General features: G+C 46.5%; 2 protein-coding genes across 5 annotated transcripts in view; one reads left to right on the forward strand and one right to left on the reverse strand.

Moving 5' to 3' along the window:
• Positions 1-370, forward strand: part of INTS8 (integrator complex subunit 8) — a 25,941-nt gene extending 25,571 nt beyond the window's left edge. For both annotated transcript variants that reach the window (XR_012659268.1, XM_075085431.1), the window contains one exon: positions 165-370. Coding sequence is in view for 1 of the 2 variants with exons in the window: in XM_075085431.1 (XP_074941532.1) it covers positions 165-281 (117 nt within the window). In the remaining variant the exon portion in view is untranslated. The remainder of the gene's footprint in view (positions 1-164) is intronic.
• CCNE2 (cyclin E2) lies at positions 308-15,612 on the reverse strand. 3 transcript variants are annotated; one of them, XM_075085433.1, is made up of 12 exons: positions 15,543-15,612; positions 13,463-13,501; positions 13,261-13,369; positions 13,020-13,079; positions 10,972-11,123; positions 8,698-8,833; positions 6,224-6,370; positions 4,835-4,930; positions 3,932-4,066; positions 3,010-3,121; positions 2,041-2,195; positions 308-1,681 (listed from the first exon to the last, which is right to left on the reverse strand). In XM_075085433.1, the coding sequence occupies exons 2-12, from the start codon at positions 13,474-13,476 to the stop codon at positions 1,580-1,582; spliced, it is 1,218 nt and encodes a 405-aa protein (XP_074941534.1). In that variant the 5' UTR covers positions 13,477-13,501; positions 15,543-15,612; the 3' UTR covers positions 308-1,579. The 3 variants fall into 3 exon arrangements, with proteins under 3 accessions (XP_074941534.1, XP_074941535.1, XP_074941533.1); XM_075085434.1 differs by lacking the exon at positions 15,543-15,612 and adding an exon at positions 15,176-15,240 and having other exon boundaries at positions 13,020-13,076; XM_075085432.1 differs by lacking the exon at positions 15,543-15,612 and adding an exon at positions 15,176-15,240.
• Between the last annotated feature and the right edge of the window lie 9,196 nt (positions 15,613-24,808).

The raw sequence follows: 24,808 nt of genomic DNA on the forward strand, positions 1-24,808 counted from the left end.
CCCCATAGAGCCTGGGTGCTTATGTGAAGTTGCTGGTTATGGGATGGGGTGGTAGAGCCTGTTACAGAAGTAAAGCCTCCATTGAAGGAGGACAGAAAATGCTTAAGATGAAACAGCTGTACTTAGAGGGCTCTTGCTAGTGATGTCTCCTCCTTTGTTTTGAGATAAAAGCCATTGGGCAGACAGAGCTGAATGCCAGCAACCCCGAGGAAGTACTACAGCTTGCTGCACAGAGAAGAAAGAAGAAGTTTCTCCAAGCCATGGCCAAGCTTTACTTCTAGGCTAATGCTGGAAGACCGACAATGTGTGGAAGTGAAAAAACATCTGTCAAGACTTTATTTTTTAAATTCATTTAAATTTTTATACAACATTTACAGTCTAGTATCTTTCTTTTTAGAAATAAATGAAATCTTACAATAAACCCCTTATTTTTACAAATTGTACAGAAGGCTGGAAGCAACTTCAGCTAGTTCTGCAATGGCTTGTTTGAAGAAGACATGCATTCAAGTTTGCAAGGTTAGCGAGACTTTAATGGGGCGTGGGGTGGCACCTGACGCTCTAGTGCAGCTTTGTGGACAGCATAACGTCACGGAGAGCGTGTCCCTGGCTGGGGGCACAGGTAGGAGCACCTTGAAAGAGGGAGGAGGGCTGATACCCATCGTTCCCAGAACTGTCACTTCAGCACAGAAGTGAAGCACCTCATACACAGAGGTAGTGAAATATTCCAAGGAGAAAACAGTAGTTAATGCTGTTTATAAACACTGATAAAATACAGCTCCACAGTTAGTTTAAAATACTGTTCCTATGACATGAGTGGTTGTAGAGTACCAGCAGCTCGCTTCTCCCCATACCCTCTCCCCTTCTTCTCCCATGGTCTTGTTGAGAGGTGGTGGCTGCATCTTGTAAGAGAGAACCCCCTCCTTCATGGACCAGATTGCTTCCAGTTAGGGGCACTTCAGGAGCATGTTTGTTGCTTGTACTCTTACCTGAGGTCAGTGCTACACTAGAACTGAAGTTCATGGTGGCCCTGAAGGGCCACCTTCAATTCTCAGCCTCCTGTGGCGCTAGAATTTGATAGCGGGCTGGCTACGCTGTAATGCAAGGGCAGAGTGGTTTCAGAAGAGTGAACAGCTTACCCCCGGCTGCCAGTACACAGGGGTGACTAACTGACCTTACCAAGAAAAGAAGAAAAACAAGTCAAGAAGAGGTAATATGTACAAGCTGTCATTAGGTTCTCCTGTAGGGCTAGCCCCAGTTAAAGGGAGTTGGGGATGTAAGTTGAGTGGACAAACTGCCACTCAGCCATTTTTTAAAAGTTCCTGAAATTCTTAAGTTAGGAATGGTTAGAGGTGTCTGAGAATAGACCAATGTAGCTCAGGCTCCTGTGGCAGCCTGGAGGCACCCTTGGCCTGAAGCTTTTCTCAAGTCTCTAGGAAGACACAGGTCTCAATTTCCACCTGCTGCTCAATTTGATGCCCGCATTGAGCAGCAGTAAAGAACACGAGGCACCTGCAGTGTGGTCTTGTTCCAAAGCACCAAGTCCTGTGTCTGAAACTGTCCATGGTGTGGGTTGTCCACATCATTTCTTCTCTGTGCTTTTGGGAGGGGTTATTATTCCTCCTGTTGAGATGGGTGATAACTGACCTGGGGCAGTAGATGCTGCTCCACTGTTAACTTCTTCCTGTGTATCAGGGGAGGAAGAAGAGAGTTAATACCTGTGACAATTTCTACTTTATTTCACCAGTATTCCTCACAGTGCTAGTACAATTCAAGTGCTCCAGAGTTAGGATACTGAATAATTAAAAAAAGCAATATTACACAACAAAGTTAAACACTTCACCAGTTCTTTGCTTACAGCCTGCAAGTGTTACGGTAAAACACCTTTAGTTTATAGCACCATCAAGCAGGAGCAAGAAACAAAAGGTTGGGCACCACTGGCCCTGCTGGTTGAGGCGACACAGGCCAGGTGCGAGCAGGAAGGCATTTGTTCCTGCCTCAGGAGAAGGGGTGTGTAACACTGCAAACCTACAACCCACCTACCAGCATGTCCAAGTAATTTGTGTGCGTTTGGATATTATGTCGATCTTCTACTGCAACTTTCTTGAAGTTCTTCAGCTTCGCAGGGACCTTCTTCACAACACTGGCAAAGGGAACCATCCATTCTACACACTCTGAAATGCTGTCCCAGTCCAAGCCTATGGGGTAGAACACAGCGATACGCATAGAAATGGTGGGGGGAGTTGCACAGCATTCCAACAGGGTTATAAATTTAAAACAATAACAAATACTGCAGATAAAAATCAAGGAGCATCCTCGCAGAACCTCCCAGCATTCCCATCCTTGTTACTTAGTGGTGTGGTGGCAGAGGGCAGTGAGCACTGGTGCCCTGAGCAAAGCAGCTCCCTGGCCATGAAGCGTCCTGTTGCTCTCCCAGGGAGGCTGAAGTGACTTTGTCATTGTGAGCTCAAGACTTTGGTTCACACTCTAAAAACATACACTATCATTCACAGACTCCATGGTACCTCAGGCAACACACCAGTGCTAAGTGATCCCCCCCACCCTATAAGGGACAGGGTTGTAGGACTTAAAACACAGGTTAGTTGAACACCACTGGCAGCTGAGGAGGACTAGTGGCTGACTACATTTTGGGAGAAAAAAGTAGCCAAATAATGTACAGCTAACGATCCCCAAAGCAAGCAGAAGTCATGCAGCAGTAGCGTTAGCCCAAAAGCAAGAAGGATAAATCTGCCTTATTTGCTTAGCCAAGACTATGCTTCTGAAAGCATTTCCTTCTTTTCTGAGTCTTTGTAACATCTGAAATAGTGGTAGGAAGGAAGTGAAATTAGAGGGGAAAAAAACCCCACAGAACAGAAGAACAAACTATTAGTGTGTGTGTAGCTTTTGCTCTTTGGCAGACTGGCAAGCCAACACACTCTTGGCAGCCGGAGGCACGTAACAGCTTTCAGAATTCCCTGCCTGACAAGACCAAGCTTTACAACGGCTTCTTACCTGAAGCTTTCTTAACTACTTCAATTGAGGTATAGTGGCAGAGCGCTGCAGCAGCTAGTGTTCTGTACTGGAAGTCCAAAGAATTCACATCCAGAATACACAGGTCTAGGAGCTGAGCAAATAGAGAGAGGAGGAAATGAGAGTTACAGATTTTCACAAGATGACACTTTCAGTATAATCCTGTCTCAAACTGCAGTGCGCACAGCAGTCCTCCTACAGCCTACGCTCTGTAACACGGCTCTGCTTTTTGGCATCAGTTGCAGGCATCTAGTTTATTTTTGGCATCAGCTGCAGTTAAAATGGCCCTCTCAGAGTTGTGATGCAAACCAGTCTGCACTTACACCAGTGACACGCAAGACATTCTGCTTGCACTCTTAGCAGAACTCCAGGAATGTATTTTCTTAACTTAAAGCTAGCAGTTCAGTGACTTGGACATGTCTGCTCTTCAGTGAGCGCCTCTGAGGCTGGGCACAACACACGCCCATAAATACCGAACCACAACAGTTTCAAAATAGCCAAACCACTCCTCAGACTGCCTTTAGGTGAACACAGAAACACTGTTACGGATATTACAGGTAAAAACAGTTCACTGTCCTTGTCGGCTTAAATCAGCCAACCCTCCTCTCAGAGCTGTTGCCACTGGAATGCACAGCCATTAAAAAAAAACCAAGATGGATTTCTATTTTTCCTGTGTACAGAGAAGTCTTAAAATGTGTGAGGGTAGGGAGACAAGAAACACATGGGTGCTTGTCCTCAAAACGTAGCATGAAGTTCTCTGTTGGTCAAACTTTTGCATTCCTTAACAAAGTAACAGGTGAGGCGAAACAAGGAAAAAGCATTCTTTCATGGCTTTGGGGTACAATGTTGAGTCGTACTTGTAAACCACTCCAAAAAGCATTTTCCAACACAGCTCACTACCTACCTGCGCTATCTGAATGAATTTTTCCTGAGAATACTGAGGTAGCAGCACTTTCGGAACATCCTTCAGAGCGTCCACTTGAAGATAGAGGTTCAGCCACGAGACGATCGTCACTGGACAGAGTTCCCATTTTAAAGCCTGCGAACATTGAACAAACAGGTAAGCACCTCTGACCACATGAGGATAGTTTTGCGCCCCAACCTCTCTTCCCACTCCTCCCCCTCTGAGGGTGCTCAGCTTATTGCACAGATCCTCAAAAGAGACTTAACGATTACGTACAATTTCAAGTACAAATACTCATTTTCAATTGCATTCTCACTACATTTTGAACAGGCTGCGTTACTATCAGCACAAAAATGGATCTCTCACCCCCAATGCCTGTGCAGCTGGATCTCGCGTAACTCCCCCACTCAGGAGGTGGGAAAAAGGAGTATTTCCCCCGAGCCCCCAGGCCAGTGCCTGAACCTGCAGCCGGTACCACCTAATGAAGGCCCGAGTAAGGAGTTCTGTGATGGTGAAGGGGGATCCTTTCCAACACAAGGAGCACTGAGTGGTGTTCGTTCTTTGCCTGGCTCTCCTCGAGGACCCTGTGCCCAGACAGCAAAGGGCCCCGGCAAGCGCACTGCGCTACAGCGACAGCCATCTGCTCTGTCCCGTGGCTGGCTGTACCCGTTAGAGCCTTTCCCTTCACATGAGCAGGAGAAACCTGTCCTTTTCAACAGGCAGGGATTTCAACCCATCAGGGGCCTTAGAGGTCCACTGCACATACAATGACGGTTTCATTGTTTTGCAGAAAGAGGGACAAACTAAACATGTTCTTTTTCTAAGCAGATAAACAACACCAAACCACAAGGCTCAGCTGGACAGTCTTTCAGCTGGCACTTACAAACACAGCAAAGTTATTACCTTTAACATAATAAGTTCCATTCTTACAATATCATCTTCACTGCAAGCACCATCAGTGACATAAGCAAATTCCTGTATTTTAGGAGCGTAGATTTCCTTTGAAGGGAGGGAGGGGAAAAAGCAAAGATTAGAGTCCCTTACAGTTCTAAGAAAGCTTGAGAAGATACTGACAAATACTTTTCAGTCCATACTGGAATACTAACTTTTCTTACACTAGAATGGTGTTTCGCTCATTACATGAAGTGACTTGAAATTTACAGGATGAGGAGATACTAAAACCAAGTAGGTTCTACGTTACTTATTGTAGAACATGATAGATTTATTGCAACTTTTTTAGCTTTTGGGGAAATAAATGCTGACCAAGCAATGAGAACAGCTTTCATTTTGACCACTTTCTACTCAGCTATTCCAGTTGATGTAAAAACATATACCATCCTGATTCTTGTACAGCACGCTGCGGTGTTAGAAAAGGCTTGCCGATACAGGCTATGCACAATGTCAGTTAGTGCCGGTGTAAGTCTTGTCGATTATAGAAAAAGACAAAAAGCTAGAAAAAGATGAGAGAAAGTCCCACAGCCACTGTAGCTGGCAAAATCCATTGTGCAGAGCTGGTTAACAAAAACACTTGCCAACCCAGACGTGCCAGCTGGGGCCACGTGAAGGTAGGTGTGTTAGGGAAAGAGAACTTGCCAGCAGAACTGCCACTCTACCAGCTGGCTCCACTGCCTGATGCCCCACGCGCTTCCTTAGGACAGATAACTGCTGTAGGGCACCTCCTCAGCTTTAGGGGCAACAGCTCGGTCGGGGGGGGTTCAAAGTATAAAAACTTATATCCCAAGTTTTCCTCTCAGTCTAGCCTACCATCACCTACAAAAGGAGACATACAAAATTACGCTGTGGGCTCGCAGATGTCGTGTGCGATATAACACATCACCATCACTGCACTGATCATGTTATCTTTAAAAGGAAAAAAACCAACCCTCTGCTAAATGGGTTTAAAGGGGGGACATCAGCCTGATGTACAGGCAGTTTGAGACTTCGGATTGGGTTTGTTCGAGTCTCCCACCCATTCCTGAGACTGTTTGCCAATTGCTGTACATTTGGAAAAAGACAGAACAAACAGAAGCTACTCCTAGCCCATTTGCATACCTTATAAGTTTATGTGGTCTCCTTCCCTGCTGCTGAGGAAAGGGAGGACAGAGACCACACTCCAAGAGATTGACACATGCACAACTGGAGGAAGAGAAAACAAATTTCCCCTTCCGACCTTCCGTGTTGTATGTGCAACATCAATTTCAAAAGATGCAGATGGAAGAAACAAATATGTTATCCCTGTCTTTTTAATTATTCCAAACTTAATATTCTCCTCCCTGTACCACAGCTTCTTACCTCAAGTTTGGAGGCAATGAATAATGAGGTAATTCCTATGAGCTGAAGCATGCTCTTGTTAATGTTCTTTTGCGTCAACATGAATCTATCAAAAAAGTCTTGAGCTAGGTAGAAGGTTTCCCTGTGGAGTGCATACACCTCACATACCTGCAACAGGGAAAAAAATAAATCAGTTTTCTGTTAAAAAACTATGTACACACATTGGAATATTGTGGATTGTCTATGATACACTAACATAACTCCACAGCATACTTTTTCCTATCTAAATAGCATCCAGTTTTCCTAAAAATAAGCACAAAATTTTCCATGGAAAGAAGAAAAGTCTTATGGGGGGGCTGGGGAGCGGAACAACCCCAAACAGCAAAACACCTCACTAATTTGCTTAAGACTACTCTGGGCTCAAACCTCAACTTGAAGTTGCTGAGCATATTCCCCCTGTATTCCAAGTAGGTTGTCCCAGGGCAGAACCACTAAAAAACTTGAAGTCTTTGCCTCTACAGCAAATAAGCCTGGAAGCCCCCTCCCAAGGGGGCTCTGCAGACAAGCCAGGAGCTGTGCCTGCAGCCCCTCATGCACACCGACAGCCTCGCTGAGCAGGAGCAAAATGGCAAGAACCGCGATCTGCTCCGTACGGTTGAGGGTTTGCCTGGCAGGGAGAACTTCTAATGCTTGCATTGTATCAAAGCGGTTCAAATGCCAGTTCAACAAAAAAAAGGAAAGGAGACTGCCCAGGCCTGGAAATCTTACACAGGGACCTATTTTTATCTCTCTAATCTTAACTGAATTTGGGTGGCTCTACCACAACTCCAGCTTATCTACAACTCTGTATCCCTTCCGCAACTAGAAACTAGTTAGATATCTATAAATTACTTATAATCTACATACAGCCAACAGGAAAGACTATCCCAGAAATAGATCCCAAGTCCAAGCTTCTTGTCCTGCTTCATTATTTTGCTTGTATACAAAGTCAGAATAAAACCTCACTACTAACTAGCTATTTCCTAAGACAAGGTTGAACGCCCATTTGCAAACTAAACCGCCTTCCTGACCATCAGAAATGCAACTGGTTGGCAGTAACACCACAGCTTGTTCTTTCAGACCTGATCTAATATTTGCCAATTGATGTGCTACTCTGATATTATTAACTGCTGCACCAAACCAGATTCAGAACTAAAAAGGTACAGACCAGGCCCACCCACGAACAAGTGGCATAACTTCTGTAAAAGTGGATTGCCCAAACACAAGCAATAATTCTGGGTCACATTAAACAGCATCTCAGTTATGATGTTACGGAAGACAATGTTAGGAGCTACTGGACAACTCTCAAAGCTGCTGGGATTTTAATCCACTGAGGCATATAGAATTGCTGAGCTGGACAACAAGAAGGGGGCCCTTGTTCACATTTTTGTTTGGAAATTGGATGATTTCCTAAGAGCTCAAGATATTAAAAGAAAAAAAGCAACAAAACACAATGTAATGGTGGTATGTAAATTACACATTAGAGGAAGTAGGGAAGTGCACAACTGGAAGAGTTTTTATATTCAGACTATATTTAAAAAAAAATGCACACACTCCTTTCCTTTCCCTTGACATTCCCTACTATTAGCATTGTTCCACCAAGGCAGCAAGAGCACCGCTAACATCTGCTTCCTTGGAGTACTTGATATGGAATTGGTAAACCCACAAGATCCCTTCTGCTGTTGGGCAAGGACTGCATGAGTCAAAGGCTGCTTTTGGCAGTGGTGGCTGAATACACTCAATATTCTTGGAGACGCCTCCAGAACATAGGTCTCTCTTTACAACACTAATCCTCTTTTGCATAGGCTGCCAAAATTGAGAACATCCATTTTGTTTGACAACTGGAATACTCTGAAGTACAATAATTAGGCTGGAATAGGGATGATTTGTTTATCATTGTTTTCCAACAAGAGCCTCTACATCATGAGCCTTCAGATGTCAACCACTAATGCACTACTTTTGCTCACTTCACAGGATAGAATTAAAAATTTACTAGGAAAGTCAGAAAATAGTGTCAGGGCTGACATCCAAGAACTCTTGATGTAGGCGGGGCCAGGGTGGTAACTCAAGTCCTCAATCCAGATGAAGTTGTCTCATGGCTTAGATATAGTCTAAGATGCAAAGGTAGAGCTCCATAACTAATCCATCTATAGGATTTCCAGTATAATTGTCTCAAAACTAGATTTCTCCCCTTCCCAGGAAAAAAGTGTGGCAAGAACAAATATTTAGTGGTCTTGCTTGCTGCCCTGTGTGGAAGGTTCAGTGTCTCCTGCCAGGGAAGACTGAATGTAGCTCACCAAGAGGATCAAAAGCAGTAACTTGTAACCCTTTTGTTGCAAACTAGTTTTAGCATTTACCATACAGTACATTTTGCTGTTAGATCCTTTACATAAAAGCTGTACTTTTACCTGCCTACTTCACAGGCATAACGCGTGGCAAAGTAACTAAAAACACACCTCTAAGAGCCAGTCTAACAGTATCGATCTCATGTGAGGTTGCAAACTAGAATGTAGCGACGTGAAATGTTTGCAATGAGCGTATCTGTTCTCCTTCTTCAGGATGTTGAGCCAGACATCTTTGGAATTTCCCCAGCTACAGAATAAAGTTACACAAAGCATTATTAGAGTATATATACACCTTCACAAAAGGAGTATAATGTTTATTGTTTACAGAGAATCAGGAACAAGAAGAAAAATTCTGCATACTAAACAATCCTTATGGTAATTAGAAAACTGCAGGTATACTTTGAACACTTTACATCAGTGTACAGCAGCTTGCCAAGATCATCAGCAAGTCCAGTTTTATAGAACAGCCAATATAACTGAATGTGTGCATCCCAAAGTTGCACATAAGCTAGAGTTTCCTATTTTGCCTAGTTAGGTGGCTGTACCAGAGAGCAAGATAAAAAACAAACCCTCCCCATAAAAAAATAAACAAACAAAAAAAAACCAAAACAAAACAAAAAAACACAACACGAAAAAATCCACCCCACTCCCTAGGAAACACAAAACATACAAAGTTGTCCGGTTTAGTTTGAGAAAAACATTTACAGATAGTGTTTAAAAGTCACTCATCCATCCCTTCCTTTAGGCTCAGAAACAGGCTATTGTGAGAAAAACTGAGTTATCGTTTATTGGTAACTTATAATTTATTAGCACTGAAGTCTACTTGGGAAGAAGATGCCTGTACCATTAATATGGCTCTGTTTTAATTTGTAATTATTGTTATCATTAATTGATGTGGAGTTTTTTCTTGTATCAACTTCTCATCCTACAGTTACTAAGAGGGACAGCACATCAACCCGCAATGCCAATTTCCCACTGAAATTTTTGGAATTATACATTTACCTTTCCCCAAGCAAAAGCACAGAGAGATTAAGCAGACCTGATCCCTAGTATCGCCTACAAATTCTAACCCAGATCAGTTCCATTCTGCTGCCACCATAAGTTAAAAGCTGGAGAGATACTTGCTTGTTTAACACACAGTTCTCCCCATTTAAGTGGGCAGGCATTGAGAAATCTCCTATTATGATCCTCCTGCAGCAGTTAGGAAAGTGTGAAGAAGGCAGGAGAGTAAATGATGCCCTTATTCAGCTGATCGGAAAGGATGGAGCTCAGCTTTACCAGATGCCTATCGACAAGAGGGAAACCTCAAGGATTAAACCCCTTGCATGGAATTCTGTACCTGAACATATCTTTGGGATCCAGCATTTTCCAGCAACTTGCTAAAGAAGCGCATGAGATTCCTCATTCACCATCCTTTTTTTTTTTTTTAATATATTTTTATTTTTTAAAAAACTACTTTGCACTGAGCTTTCCAACATGTATAAAAATGTGATTTGCTAGGTATAGAGAAAAGCGTACTCTTCTTTAAAGCATGGTTCAGCAGGCTTGGGAGTAATGCTGGGAAAGAAGATCATCTGAGTTTGAAACCCACTGAAAAAGAGTGAAAGAGACCTATTGCTTTGCACTGAGGCAAAACATCACCATGGGGCATCTCCCAGTTCTGGTCAAGTTTTGGCCAGAACAAATGAAAACATGAGGTATCTAGAAAGGTTCTCTTAAAGTAAGACTTCATGTTCTGCTCCTCTTCTCATTCACCTCAGCGGAAGTTTTCCCTGATGCATTTCAGTAAATTTAACAACTCTCTCATTAAATACCAGGCTGATGCAAACAGCAACCGGGGTGTTAATCTAACACACCTGAATAGCTAAGAAATTCAGAAATCGAAAAATCCAATTTAGTCAGCTAATCTACCCCTCTGCAGAAGGGAAACTTTCTAGAACCCTGACTGCACCAAGCCTACTGCGTTGCCTTGGCAAGCTACCTGCACAGCAATATTGCTACAAGTTTATTTGCATATTTGCACATTTTTAAGTTCTTAAAGAAAACTTTGCTTAGTATTTTTTTGGTCACTCACTTCCAACAGCACTGAAAGAATTTTAGTTTAACTGTTATGTGCCTCTTAACTACTCAGACTCTCCAGTCTTAAGTTATAAGAGGACAGCTCTGAAAGGCAAAAGTTATCTGTCCAGTGCATTTATAGTATCAGGGTGGGAAGGGGGAACCCACCAGAATTCCTGTCCTTTTTTTGGACTTCAAATTTTTTGTGGGATGAGGAGACAAGTAGAGGTACGGGTTGAGAACTGCCCACTATTACACAAACACAATGCAACAACAGTTCAGCATATTTGACAAAACATCAACAGCTGCTGCAGCTGGTAAACTTACTTGAGTTCCGGCAAAGGTGATGGATTTATGAAGAGGTTTCTGAACCTATATTTTTTGAATCTTGAGAAGTCAGTGGTTACTGATTCTTTGTGAGGTGTTTCAATAATTATGCAAGGTGAGATGCCTCCTGTTATCGTGGGCGGCCAACAACTCTGCAACATATACAAGGTATCTTTTAAATGCTGATTTTACTATGAGAGCAAGGAAGGCAAGAAGCAGATTACAGTAACAACAACAATATATGTAACGTATGTTAGTCTTCTTGGACCTCAGCATCTATTCAAGTGCAAAAACCAAGAAAGATTAAATGCCAACAAAGCCTTTTGTAGCCAAGACAAAACATGTATAAACAAATTTGATAAATTTGGGAAACTCAGCTTCGAGGAAGACAACTGTCTTTAGCTTATGAACCCACAGGTTCATAAGGTTGCTGGTCCTATCTACGCAGAGGAAAAGAAAGGAGAGGGTGGAGGTTCTACTGTCTCTCAGTGGAAATTCAGCAACTTGTTATCTTCCAATTAAGCACTCCAGGGAGGAGCCACCCATCTCAGCTCCACAGCTAGATACCCACTGAGCAAGCAGCAGCTGTGAACTATCTCTGAGCCTGCCAAGGCCAAATATGGGATGCAATGACTCAAAAGGAGAAGAACCCAAAGCTATGCATGCAGAAAGCTTCAAAGAAGGAATTCTAGATTACTTTAGTTAACTCTGTAACATGTTTCACTAATAATTATTTGGTTGGACATAACCAATACAAGTAAGGAGGTATCACATGCATAGAGTACATGCAATGCTGTAATGGCTGACAGCCTTCAAAATGGTGACACAGAACTTTAATTATAAGTTCTGTGGAGTTGGGGGGATCCCATTCCCAAAGAATGGCAACACCTGCCCCTCACAGAAACTTTTCCATATAGCTGTTTTGCAAAGTAAACTACATATGATTTCCTCAGTATAGCTCAACCTATTTACAGCCAGACTAAAGTACCTGAATAATGAAGTTACATATTCCAGCAAAATTGATCTTAACAGCACACAGCCACAAGAAAAGGGAGATCCTGCTCCTCCTCCTCTCCTGTGATTCTCACTGCCCAAGTCTCACCCCTTCCTTCTTTTGTCAGCTTTGATGCTTGTCAGACCCTCTGCTGGACTGATTCAACTCACTAACCTGGCAGAACATTAATGCATTCTGTAGTGCCAAATTAGCAAGCCAAACGTGCATACTGTTTCATTTAAAGAGAACCAAAAATGGAACAAGGCAGGGGATAGAGCGCATGGCCAGCTATCAAGGCAGGAAAGAAAGGGGAGCAGGATTTCCCCCTTTCGGCAAAGGTAGGGGTGAACCTGTGTGTCACAACTAAGTACAGCTGGCATACTTAGACAGCATATTTTTTCCTCTACACAAAGTTTGCAAAGACAACTTCACAACCAGAAGAGTTTTGCTTCACCGTAGCTGTTGGTGTCATTTGCTTTACAAACAGAATAACTCCAGACAAGATTGTTTGCAAAAGAAAGTTACATTATTTTGCCAACCCACTTCAAAATAAACAACTGTAAAGCCCCTCACTTGGTTTAGGAGTAAACTGTTAAAACACATTCCTAAGCTGATTTAGATAATCAAAAGAACTATTAAATGAAAGTGAAGAGGGCCTACATGGTTATGAGTTTTCTTAACTAAATGGCCATGAAGCCACATCCCAAGTTAAAACAAGTGCAATGATCTTGTTTAGACTTGCCTCTAGGCCTTACCTACTCTGCATGTGGAATTATTCTGAAATACCTGGTTTTATTCTCATTTTTACACCTAACCTTAATCTGCAGTGGTTTCCACATTGAAAGACCCTTTATGTACAACAAAGCTATGCATAAAAAAGCAAAAACATATATGAAAAGATGCTAAGGTGCAGAGCTCTCAGTTTTTAATATCCGAAGGTAGAAATTTCCCGTATTCAATACTTTCTAGTGTGGAATGCATGCCTTCACACCCACCAGCATAAACCAGATGGGCTCCCTCACCTAGTTTGAGCTGATAATCAGGATTGAATTACCTTAATCTCATATTGATGCTTTTTAGCAATTTTTCCATCTTCTCTTTTCTTAATCTCCTGCTGAGAAGAGACACACACATCAATACACTGACAATGACCAGCATACCCACCCCTAAAGCTAAAGCAAACTGTAGCTACTCCTGCTCCACTTTCTAACTCAGCTAAGTAAAGATTCTCCCATTCAAATGCACTGGAGAACTTTCATATTATCAAAACTTTTCAAGTTGCCCAAACCAGTCACCTCTGCTGTTCTCTTTTTTCTGGGCTGGAGGTGTTCTGGTGCCTGCAGTTCTTGTGGAGACTCTTCTTGACATGACAGCGGCTGCTGCTGCTTGGCTTGCAACCGGCTACTGCAAAGAGCAAAAAGACATTAGATGTTAACAGAGCAGCAGTTGTTAGAAGAATGCAGATAAGCTTGGTGTATTATGAGGCTAACAGTTTACCTGCGTCTTGACATTTTCTTTGGGTTGTAAGATCTCCACCTGGATGGAAGGAATAACATAAGTTCAGTTAATGTATCCTCAAGAAGTCAGGATCAAGTTCCGTACTGTGCATCACAAGTCACATCACAAAGAGCAGCAAGGTTTACACAACTGAAATAGAAGGGCACAAGTATTTTAGTAGTGTAAGGAACGCCTGGAGCAGAGGACGTCTGTGGTGTATAACCACAGGCAGCTCCGCATCCTGCTGGGAGTTACACCACTGAAGTGGGTTATGCAGGGATGCCCACCTATGCCAGCAGTTTGGCTCAGGCTGGCTGGGCTCGCCTGGCCCGTGGGGGGGAGCTATAAAGGGACATTTCCCACGGAAGAAGATAAGGGGGTGTTCGCGGGGCTGTGACCCCCCCACACGCTGCAGCCACACGTTTTGCCGGCGCAGCGGCTCCCTCCGGGGCGATTTGGGGGGCGGCCCCCCACACCTGCCGGGATGGGCCGTGCCGAGCCGTGCCGCCCGCCGCCGCCGCCCGCGCTCCCGCCGCGCCGGTTCCGCGCCAATTTGCAAAGAGCGGGGAGGCGGCGGCCTGCGCCGCGCAGCGCCGGGCCGGGCAGGGCCGGGGGGCGCCTCGGCCAGCCCCGGGGCGCAGCGGGGTCAGGCTGGGGGGACGGGGGGCACCGCCGCTCGCTCTCCCTCCAAAAGTGGCCGAGCCACCATCGGACCCCCCGCTCCCCCCTCCGTGGTTCGTGGGGTGCTGAGGCGACGCGTGAGGGGGACAGGGAGGCGGGCAGGACCGCGGCCCCCTCCCCCGCGCTCCCGCCTTGCTGCGAGCGAAGCTCCCTCCAAAACCTGAGGGGGGAAGGCGGGGGGGGAGGGGGGGGCGATTGCCGGGGTGGCAGTGCCGCACACCGAGACACCCCCCACACACAGCAGGACACCTCCCCTCAGGGGGGGACACCACACAAGGGGGGGACACCACACAACGGAGGGACACCACACAACGGGGGGACACCACACAACGGGGGGACACCACACAACGGGGGGACACCACACAACGGGGGGACCCCCCCGGAACCCCTCAGCGCGGGCTGAGGCACCGCAGGGATGGGGAGATGCTCCCATCGGTCACCCCCTCGCCGAGCCCCTGCCCTGAGGGGAAGGAGCCCCGGTCCCGCCACCGGGATGGGGTGAGGGAGGGCGGGCGGGCGGGTAGCGCGGGCCGGCGATCGGGGTCAGCCCGCCAAGCGGCTCGGCCGGCTTCCCCGCCCCCACCGCGCCCGTCTCCCTCCAAAACCCGGCAGCCCGCACGCCCGCCCCCAATCCCTCCCGCGGGGCTCTCTGCCGCCGGGCGTCCCGGTGTGTGTGGGGGGCGGCAGGCGATGGCGGGCTCCCTCCGACACCCCGTCCCGCCACCCTGCCTCCCGCCGGCGGTGCCCGCCCGGAGCCATCGCCCCTCACAGCGCTCCCTGCCCCGGCGGGCACCCACCCCCCGCCTCTCCTCAGCCACTCTCCCTCCAAAACAGTGCCCGGGCGGGCAGCCCCCGCCTCACCGCTCCCGCGCCGCCCCGCTGCGGCTGCCCCCCTCACACCGGCACCCAGTCTGCCGGTGCCTCCACCGCTGCCATCATCACCATCGTAACCACCATCGCTACCGCCACCACCGCCGCCACAACGGCCCCCCGCCGGCGGGACCCCCTCCCGCCACACCACGCCCCGCGCACCTCCGCCGCCGCCCGGGCCGCGCTGCTCAGCTGGCGCCGGCGCCAAGTCGCTATATAGCGCGGCCTGGGCCCGCGCTGCGCATGTGCGAAGGCGGCAGACAGCTCCCCCGCCCGCCGACCGCCCTCCCGCCCTCCGCGCCCCGCTCGCCCCAGCACCGCCCATTCAGCCGCCGGGCAGCACCGGGACCAGCGGCTGCCCCGCCGGGACACCCCCGCGTCCTGCCCGCCCCGGCTCTCTTGGGGGAAGCGTCCCGGGAGAGCGGCGGGCAACACCGGGATGAGCTCTGCCGCCCGGCAGGAAGAGCCGCCCGCTGTCCCGTCCGCTCTGCCCTCGCCCCGGCCCCGCTGGCGGAGCATCCCCCCGCACCATCATCCCGATCCGCCGTATCAGGGTCCTGGTCCGCTCCCGGGTCCCGCCGGGGCGGCCCCGCACGCCGCGCGCCCGGCAGGGCACTGCCCGCCCTAGGGGCGGGGCCGCCGCCCAACTCCAGCCAATGGGAGCGCGCCACTCCGCGGCAACGTGCAGCGGGCGGCGGAATGTAAACACGGCTCGCGCCGCGCGCGCCCCGCGCTGTGCCGCCCCGCCCTCAGGCCGCGGCGGGAGCGGGGCGGGGCGGCTCCTCCCGCCCGCCTGAGGGTGGCCGCCGGCAGGCTCTGTCAGCGGGAACGCGCTCCCCCGGCCCCACCGGCACCGTCAGCCCGCGGGCGCCCAGCGACACCCCCTCCCTCCCCGCGCCACCGCCGACAGCCCCCTCCTGTGGGACCAGCCCTCTGACATTCCACCGGCACCCCGCGCCACGCGTGGGGGGGTGTCAGCCCGCTGCCCGCCACACGGCTCACCACACAGGGATGGCCTTCACCCAGGTGCACCCCAGGAAGGCACCCGGCTCCGCTGCGAAGGGCCTAGGCCTTCACAGCTGAAACCGTCCCTGGGGTCCTTTCTCTCTCCTACATTTTTGCAACATGTTTCACCACAGAGAAATTCATCCCATCAGGGAACAGGCCTTGCCCAAGCACAGCCTCCATGGTCTCCCATGGACAGCCTTGCCCAGTAGCTTTCCACACCTGTCAGCCAGGCTGACCACCGCACCTCAGGATCCCACCGAGCCCCAGGGCAGCAGGTCTCACCATGAGCAATTCCCTTCTCCATCAGGAGATGATGCTGAAGGGCAAAGCTTACCCTCAGTGCCAGGCACACCTCCCAGTCACTGGTAGCATCGCTTCAGGGTTGTGTGGAGTTTTCTTAACAAATACCTTAAAAAAAAAAAAGAAAATCCACACTGATCCAAAAGCAATGAAACCCCACAGTACCATGTACTTAGCAATGCTCTGAGCACATGTTTTTCCTTAAAACACCCATGGCAGGGGCTGTGCGTGGTGGCAGGCCCTCACCTCAACACAGGGCACCTGTGGCCAGTTTTGCTGATGAGAAGCAAACCGTGCTTTCCCTCTCCTCTCTTGCAGTGCAGAGCACACATGCTGCAAAACAGCACAAAGAAAAGCTGCAGCTGCCTTCAAGTAAATCCACCTCACCATCATTTTTTTCACTTCTGCTTTTTCTTTTCCCAAGTGTAACACTATTAAAGAGTAAACATAGTTTTTGCCTCTAAATACATATTATAGTAATTAAGCATGATAAACAGGTTTTGGTCCTTACCTTCTTACAGCTTTGCCATTTTAAAGGGCAAGAGAAAAGGCAGCACAGCCCAAAGGCAGAGATGTTACAGTAGGGTTGCTAACAGCAGATTAACAGGTCACAAGTTTTGGGCAGCAAGGGCCATCTCTCAACTGCAGGTGCTTAGAGCAACTGGCGGAGGGGGGACAATGATTCCTGCAAACTTCAAGTAAAGCAGCATGCATGACAGACACACAAGAGATATGTTGCAACTATACTCCTGAGCTCTGCAAAATGCGTGTTCCAGTTCCTATCATGAAGAAAATCTGCTGGTTGAACACTGTCATCTGTTCAAGCCCATTGACGCTTAGAAACAATCTTTGTCAATTGTCTATATCAACTCATTTCAAGAAGTCTAACTTATATCATAGGTCAGGATGCCTAAAGTAGACATAGCCTTATGGAGACAGTTCTATTAGTTGATCTCCACTGAAGTCCACCAGCAAGATAATCCTGCTGCCTGGAAATGCATCTCCCACTCCACAAACTCCAGAGAGAAGGTAGTCTCCTGAATTTTGGGCAAACTTGACCTAACTCTAACCTCAGGCCTTTTAACCGACTTGCTGAAGTTGAAACCCTACCATAGCTGACTTGTTAAAAAAAATTGGAACTTCATGAAGGGGCTAGCAAGAGAGGAGAGACAAAGTATCTTTTTTACTAAAAAACCTCCACGCCTCACAGATGCCAAATTAGGGCTTGGTGGCAGCCAGCCTCCAAGCAGCAAAGCTGTTTTGGTGCAACAGGAATAAATTCCATGGCACATCGTGAAAGGAGAATACTGCAAACAATAGTTGCTAAAAATTTAATGGATCAGGTCTGCCATGAATAGGTCTCAGCACAGAGACCATAAGGACAATGCTGCTCATTTTTCCACACCTTTTAATGTGAGCTGCTGCAGGTCGCATGCCACCATATTTGTGGTTTTGCCTCAGTAGTGGAAAATGTACTGGATCCTGTAAGCATTCTCTACCCTGCCAGCAACTTCTCCCATAAGTTTTCAGCAGTACAGAAAAAAGAAAATCCAGAAGCTAGCATGTAATAAAGTCCTGCTGCAGACATTATGACTTTATGCAAATTATGACTTTAATGCAAGCTAATGCACTAACCTTTTGATGTGGCAATAAAATTAAAGTGACTTAGTCCACACTGGGACATTTCCAAGTGAGTTTACACACCCAGTACATCCTCTTTCATCATGTGGATGCCTCCTTAGAGGGGATGAGTGTAAAAGAGAGAAGAATTTTTAAGCTTCTAGAAGTACGCTACAACTGCTAAGCAGTATTTGTGCTGGGATCTGGTAAGTCCTTTCAGATTAGTCTAGTGGTTGGTTTGTTTTTCCCTCCAATAACCACTTCTAGGTATGCTCCAGAGAAGGTATGAACCCCGTTGGAAAGGTAGGAATTACAAGACCTTCCATACAAGTTTACACAGCTGAAATTTCTTTTCTTGGTTATCCTTTTATGGTTCTCTCTGAAGAAGCCCCAAGCCTACCAGGAATCTACAAAGCACAGGTCAAAAGCTGTGAGGAACAATCCATTTACCAAGCGTGCTTAATACTGCTCTTCTCCCAGAGCTTCTGAATCCACCTGGTTCTTCCCAAGGAAGGGAGCAGTATTTCATTATAAACATTTGCACGTAGCTCCACTGTGATCCAGGCACAAAATAGCGCAGAATATTTCCCCCCCCCCCTCCATGTTCCTACCTTGTTGCTGTAAATATTTTACTATGGTAATATGCTTGGACTGCTGGGCTTTGTCCTTTTGAGTCACAGCCGTGTTGTCAAAGCTATTCTATAACTTAAGGGAAAGGCCTGCTCCAAAACTCTTGTGTGGATGAACGTTGTTGTTTTTAAAAGAAGTTTTAAGCTTTTTTATTACAGAATTGCTCCAGCTACATAGCTCAAGCAAAGCACCATTAAAGCTTTACACCCCTCCTAAAGACGAATCCTTTAGTAGCAAGTTGCACCCTTCCCAAACCAAAATGTTTTTCTTCTGCTAAATAGCATGGAATAACTTGAAACCCTGATGTTTCAAACCCTTTGTTTTCTATTAGAACCAATAATATTCTACTACTTTCCTTCTTGTCCTACTTCAGAGACTTTTTCAGACAAGGCGTGATCCAGTTTAATATACATCAACGAATATTTTTAAGACCTTACAAGATTGACTTATTTTGGGTTTGGTTTCCCCCACCACCACCTCATTTGGAAGGGAGAGAGCCCATATTACAGTTATTAAGAACCTTTTAGCTAAAATACAACACAGAGTAAACCTTTCAGTCATAAGCTTGTGAATACCTCTTTCTAAGGTCAATAGCAGCAACAGAGAGCACAGGCAATGACCAGCTATTGGTAAACAGCCTGTATGACAATCAGTTCAGTTTAAGACAACCAGTACTAAGAATTATTTTTATAATAGAGGAAGAAAACTCAAGTAGAGATCAAGAATAAGTTAACAGTTCCCTTAAAGTTTGGAGGGTCAGACCTACAACAGTATAGCATGATACAAGGATTTCCTCTTTGACTTGATTTTTTTCAAGGCATAGTTTTAAAGGAGTGGAGGAGCAAGGAGAGTGAGAGTTACCAACCTTTTAAACCTGCATTCAGAAGTAGATGCCATCACTTCCCAGCAGTCAGAAAGCAAACCAATAGACTCTGTCTCAGGAAGAAAGAAAGAGACTACTAATAAGAGCCAGAAGGCAATGTACTTTCCTCAACAGTAAGAAACTTGGAATAAACACCGTCTTGTCCTGAAACTCCTTTTACGCAGGAGACACTTTAGCCATATGCTGTCTGAGACCCATACCCTTTCCTGTAGGTGAACATTTAAACTCCCACTTCAACACAACAAGGGCGAAACACCTTTAAAGTACAATCCTTATGGTTGATATCCTGAACAAAGCCCCCAGTCAAACACCAGTAAGGAGGAGCATCTCTGCAGTGCAAAGCAGCACCAGTAACTGATAGCCAAGCACTGAGCCTATCTTCACCTACCGCTGTGTTGAATCTCCTGTTTGCAGCTCAAAGAAATAAGACCCACCTTCCTCATGTTTTCCAGCATCTCTTCACCACTGGACTGTAAACATGACACCTTTTGGACCAGGAGATAAGTGTAGGTAGGGGAAAAGAAAGAATCTCAGGTCACAGAAAAGAGCCATGTAGAGCACAAGTAGGACAACAATACAGTACTTTCTAAAACCAAAATAGATTAACTTATCCTTACCATTACCTCCTAGGGCAGGCAGCACGTTAGGAGACACACCCCTCCCCCCTGCTGCCAGGAGAAGCAAGCAGCTGGTTACAGGGGAGGGGCCTCTTCTCCCTGGCTCAGCCTCTGACCTAGCAGTGCATGTGGTTCCTCATTCAGATGGCTCACATCACCTCATCAGACCTACCGCTGCTGGCCCCTGGTCTCAAGACTTTCCCTGCTGAGTATGAAAGGTGAAGAGTGTTTACTGATGTTGCCCCAGCTTCCAAGCACTGTAGCAAACACCTTTTCAACACTCGGGGACTAAGACTTAAAATTCTCCACAGCCCCAATCTTGGCCGTTGATGTCTCTAGAGGCAAAGGTGATGTGCAGGAGATAATACACCATCCCAAACTGCCCTCCATTAGTAGATCTTTAGTAAAGATGTATTTACTAATTCAGCTGTTAGGCAGTTTGTCATGAGCTGCAGAAGCCAAACCCCTCTCTTTCTTCTCCCCATACAAGGTGGGGACAATACAAGACAACTCTATCCCAGCTAAAACCATGACAATCTCCTATTCCTCAGTCTCACACCACAGACAGAAAAACTAGAGCTAGAGCTGAACTTCACTGCTGGGTGTAGACAAGGGGATACCTCTGCCCATGTCAGTCCCCCCTTTCTTAACCATGATCTCATCATCTTTATTCACCTTGCAAAAATTAACAGCTGTTGGTCACTACAAAAGCCTGAGGCCTCCCTCCTCTTCCCCACCTTTCTCTGCCTCTACTAATTCTCAGAGCCCCATTTCAGGGAATCTGGTATTCTTTTAGCACTCAGAAAGGCTGATTTTTTGGCATTATTATATTTCTTATTACATTGCCTGACTAGGTCATCTTGCTTGGACACAACAATGTGAAGGCTGCGCTTCAGGAGAAAGCATAGACTTACGGCACAGCCCATGTCTGCATGAGATCTGAAGTCTGCTCCTGGCCACTAGCCTAGTTTTGTTACTCTTACCTGGCTTTTCTTTTTGGCTATTATTCTTTTTCCTTAGCTTGCCCATGAAATTACAATATAGTTATTTGCCTCATTAAGGTATTTGAGCGTTCAACTATCAATCTGCCCACAAAACTTTGGAACCAGTCAAGAGACTTTAACTTCTGAAGTATTAGTTATGCAGCAGTAGCTCAAGGATAGTATTTTGATGAAGAAAAAGGCTGGCTGAGAAACAAAACTTTATACACATCCTGTTAAGTCTCAGTTCAGTCTTCCACTTATTCTAAGACTGAGCTATCACAACCACATGACGGGAACAACAGTGCCACAGCAGCACTGGCCTCTTCTTTTGATGAGTCATTTCTACGTGTGTCAAAAACCCTGAACCCTACTTGCAAGTATTACTGAATAATGAAGGTAACAGCATTTTGTGGTTATAAACATGCACCAAAAGAAGTCGACGAGACAAAGAAAGCAGATACTGCAAGACTCAGTGAGGAAACAGAGTACCTCCATCATTGTTAAGTGTCAGAGAACAGTAACTAGTACACTAGCTTCATCAGAGACATACAAGGATTTATATGAACAGGAAAACTAGAATGTAAAATGAGAACTTAAGTCAATATGTTTACATTGATATGAGCCTTTATATTAATGTACTTGCTTTGGCACACAGAAGTTTTAAAAAACACTAGTTCATGATATTTTGGAAAGTGTCCAACATAAATTTAAAAAGCTGCATTAAGTCTGAACTAAGCACCCCCAAGAGGAACACTATCAGTATAGCTATGTTAGGTTATCTGTATGGATGTGATTACACAGGCATAATTGGTCAAACATTCTCCTGCAGAATACTCTACGGCTCTCAGCATAGACTTGCTGCTTTGATAAATGTACAAGTCACAAAATCTACATTTGAAAAGGAGAGGTTTTACTCAGTGCTTCCTCTGAGAAGATGGATGCTTTGTTGCACAAATTCCATTTCATCGCTCAATTAAATAGATCATTTTCTCACCCAGTTTGTTCAGAGGGAGAGAATCAAGTCAGGGACTACTTGCAACAACTCAACCCACAGAACTCCATGGAGCCCAGCAGCCTGAGTCAAACGTGTGAGAGTGCTGGCTGATGTCCTTACAAGGCCACTCTCCATGATCTTTGAAAAGCCACAGATATCAAGGAACCCTGATGATCAGAGGGGAAAAAAATATTCACACACATTTTCAGAAGAAGCCAAAAGAACAACCCAGAGAAGACAAGTGAGCCTATTACTTACATCTGAATGGAATTCACCATACTTCGTCTTGCACCCACTGCCTTTTGTCCTGTCACTGAACACCACTAGAGGAGAGTCTGGCTCTGTTTTCTTTACTATGCCTGTCAGATGTTTAGATCCCCCCCAAGCCTTTTCTTCTCTAGCCTAAACAATCCCACCTTTCAGCCTCTGCCCATTATTTCTATCTTCAATCCTATTGTCATTTCCCGGGCCTCTTGCTGGGTACACTCCAGTATGCCCATGTCTCTCTCGTACTGAGGAGCTCAGCACTAGGCACAGCACCCAGATGTGCCTCACCAGCACTGACTGGAGGGGGAGGATCACCTCCCTCCGCCTGCTGGCAACACTCTGCCTACTGCAGCCCAGGAAGCTTTTAGTTGTCGAGGCCACAAGGGTGCACTGTTGGCTCACAGTCAACTTGGTGTCCACCAGGACCTTTTCTGCCAAGGCACTTTCCAGCCAGTTGGCCTCCAGCCTGTACTGGTGCCTGGGGTTATTTTATCCCCAGGTACAGAACTCCATATTTCATAGAATCATACAATCATTTGGGTTGGAAGGAACTTTTAGAGGTCATCTAGTCCAACCTCCCTGCAATGAGCAGGGACATCTTCAACTAGATCAGGTTGCTCAGAGCCCCGTCCAACCTGACCTTGAATGTTTCCAGGGATGGGGCATCTGCTGCGGGCTGAGGGCTGGTATATCCTAGCCAAAGCTGTGCCAGGGATGGTTCTAGAGCTGTTGGGCTACAGAGGCTGCAGCATCCTCAGGTACAAGCAGGAGCCCAGAAGAATGCAGCACTTTTGGAAGGAAAATATTCCCCTTGCTTAGGGTTAATTTTTGTTTCCTTAGGAGATTACGTGGTGTTTTTTTCCCAGCTGCTGAAGGTATATCCAACCTATCAGTCTCTAGCAAATTAGTGAAATCCTGGCACAGGTTGCCTAAAGACGTGGTAGATGACCCCCCCCGGAAACTTCCCAGTGTTGCACTCCATTACGTTCCTGTCAGTCCATTTCTCTAGTCTGTCAAGGTCCTTCTGAATGGCAGTACAGCCCCCTGATGTATAAATAACTCCTGCCTTCTGCAAGCTTCCTGATTTACGCACCCTGCCCCATGACCCAAGTCATTAATGAAGGTTTTTAACACTGTAAGATCCAGCATTGGTAGGATACACCAGCAGCAACTGGCCTCCAGCTAGGCTTCATGCCACTGATCTCAACCTTTTGAGCACAGCTGAGCCAGTTCTTGATGCACCTGCTGCTCACCACCTACTTATGTGGTCCATGATTCATCAGTTTGGGAGGATGTTATGGGAGACAGGGTTAAAATCCTTGCTAAAAATCAAGATAAACAACATCCACTGCTCTCCCCTTAACCACTGAGCCACTCATTTAATTGTAGAAGGCTGTCAGGTTGTCAGGCATCCTTTCTCCTGCATAAATTCATTCTGGCTACTCCTAATCACCTCCTGGTTCATGTTTGGAAATGGTTTCTGGGATTATTTGCTCCATCATCTTACCAGAGATCAAGGTGAGACTGAGTCTTGTAGTTGCCCCTATTCTTCTTGTCCTTCTTGAAGATAGGAAAGACATTTGCTTTCTTCCAGCCTTCAGGAATCCTGCCCATTGCTATAACCTTTAAGGTAATGAGAACAGCTTCACAATGACATCAGCTCCTTTGCCAGTCATGGATTTATCCCATAGATCTCTGTATGTCCCATCTCTTTAAGCATTCTTTAACTTGATCCTTCTCAACCAAGGGCTGATCTTTCTTGCTCTAGGCCTTTCCCACCAGCCTCAGGGGCCTGCAATTCCTCAAGGCTGGTCTTACCAGTAGAGAGCAAGGCAAAGAAGGCACAGACTACCTCAGCCTTCTGCATGTCCTTTGTCATGAGGACTTCCACCTAGTTTAGCAGCAGGACCATGTCTTCTCTGATCTTCCCTTTGCAGCTGATATGCATATGGAAGGCCTGTTGTCCTTCACATTGCTTGCCAGGTTCAGCTACAGATGGCTTGGCTTTGGCTTCCCTAACCCCAACCCTGGACATTTGCACAGGGTCTCTACATCGCTTACAGGTTACCTGTCCCTGCTTTGACCTCTTGAATGCTAACAGCAGCCTTCCATCCAGATTCTTCATGGCAGTCCATGGCAGGAAGATGGAAGGCAATGGGCATGAATTGAATCTCTTAAGAGAGGTTCAGCCTAAATAAGGAAAAACTTTCCCCCCTACCTCATGCACATTTTAAGCAGTAACATGTTTTTCTCTCTGTCCTGTTCACCTACAGCACTATCGCATGCTGATCAGGAAACGCAGCAGTTGGCAGAGATATGTAACGCTCCTTAGACCATGCATTGCCACTTGATTAGCAATGCAAACTGATTCCCAGGACTTCTGTACTAGAGCAACTCTTCTGAGATACTCGGCCCTTGTACCTACCATACCTGATACGGTGCTCAGGCATTTGGATTTTGACTGACCTGTAACATAAAAGAACAGACTGACAA

Source organism: Phalacrocorax aristotelis, chromosome 2 (genome assembly GCF_949628215.1).
Source record: "Phalacrocorax aristotelis chromosome 2, bGulAri2.1, whole genome shotgun sequence".
Taxonomy (NCBI): domain Eukaryota; kingdom Metazoa; phylum Chordata; class Aves; order Suliformes; family Phalacrocoracidae; genus Phalacrocorax; species Phalacrocorax aristotelis.

Coding starts and splice junctions, on each gene's coding strand:
- CCNE2 (XM_075085433.1), bottom strand. Junction 2,196..3,009: donor AGTAGTTAAGAAAGCTTCAG/GTAAGAAGCCGT, acceptor TCTACCCCATAG/GCTTGGACTGGGACAGCATT. Junction 1,682..2,040: donor CAAATTACTTGGACATGCTG/GTAGGTGGGTTG, acceptor CCTGATACACAG/GAAGAAGTTAACAGTGGAGC.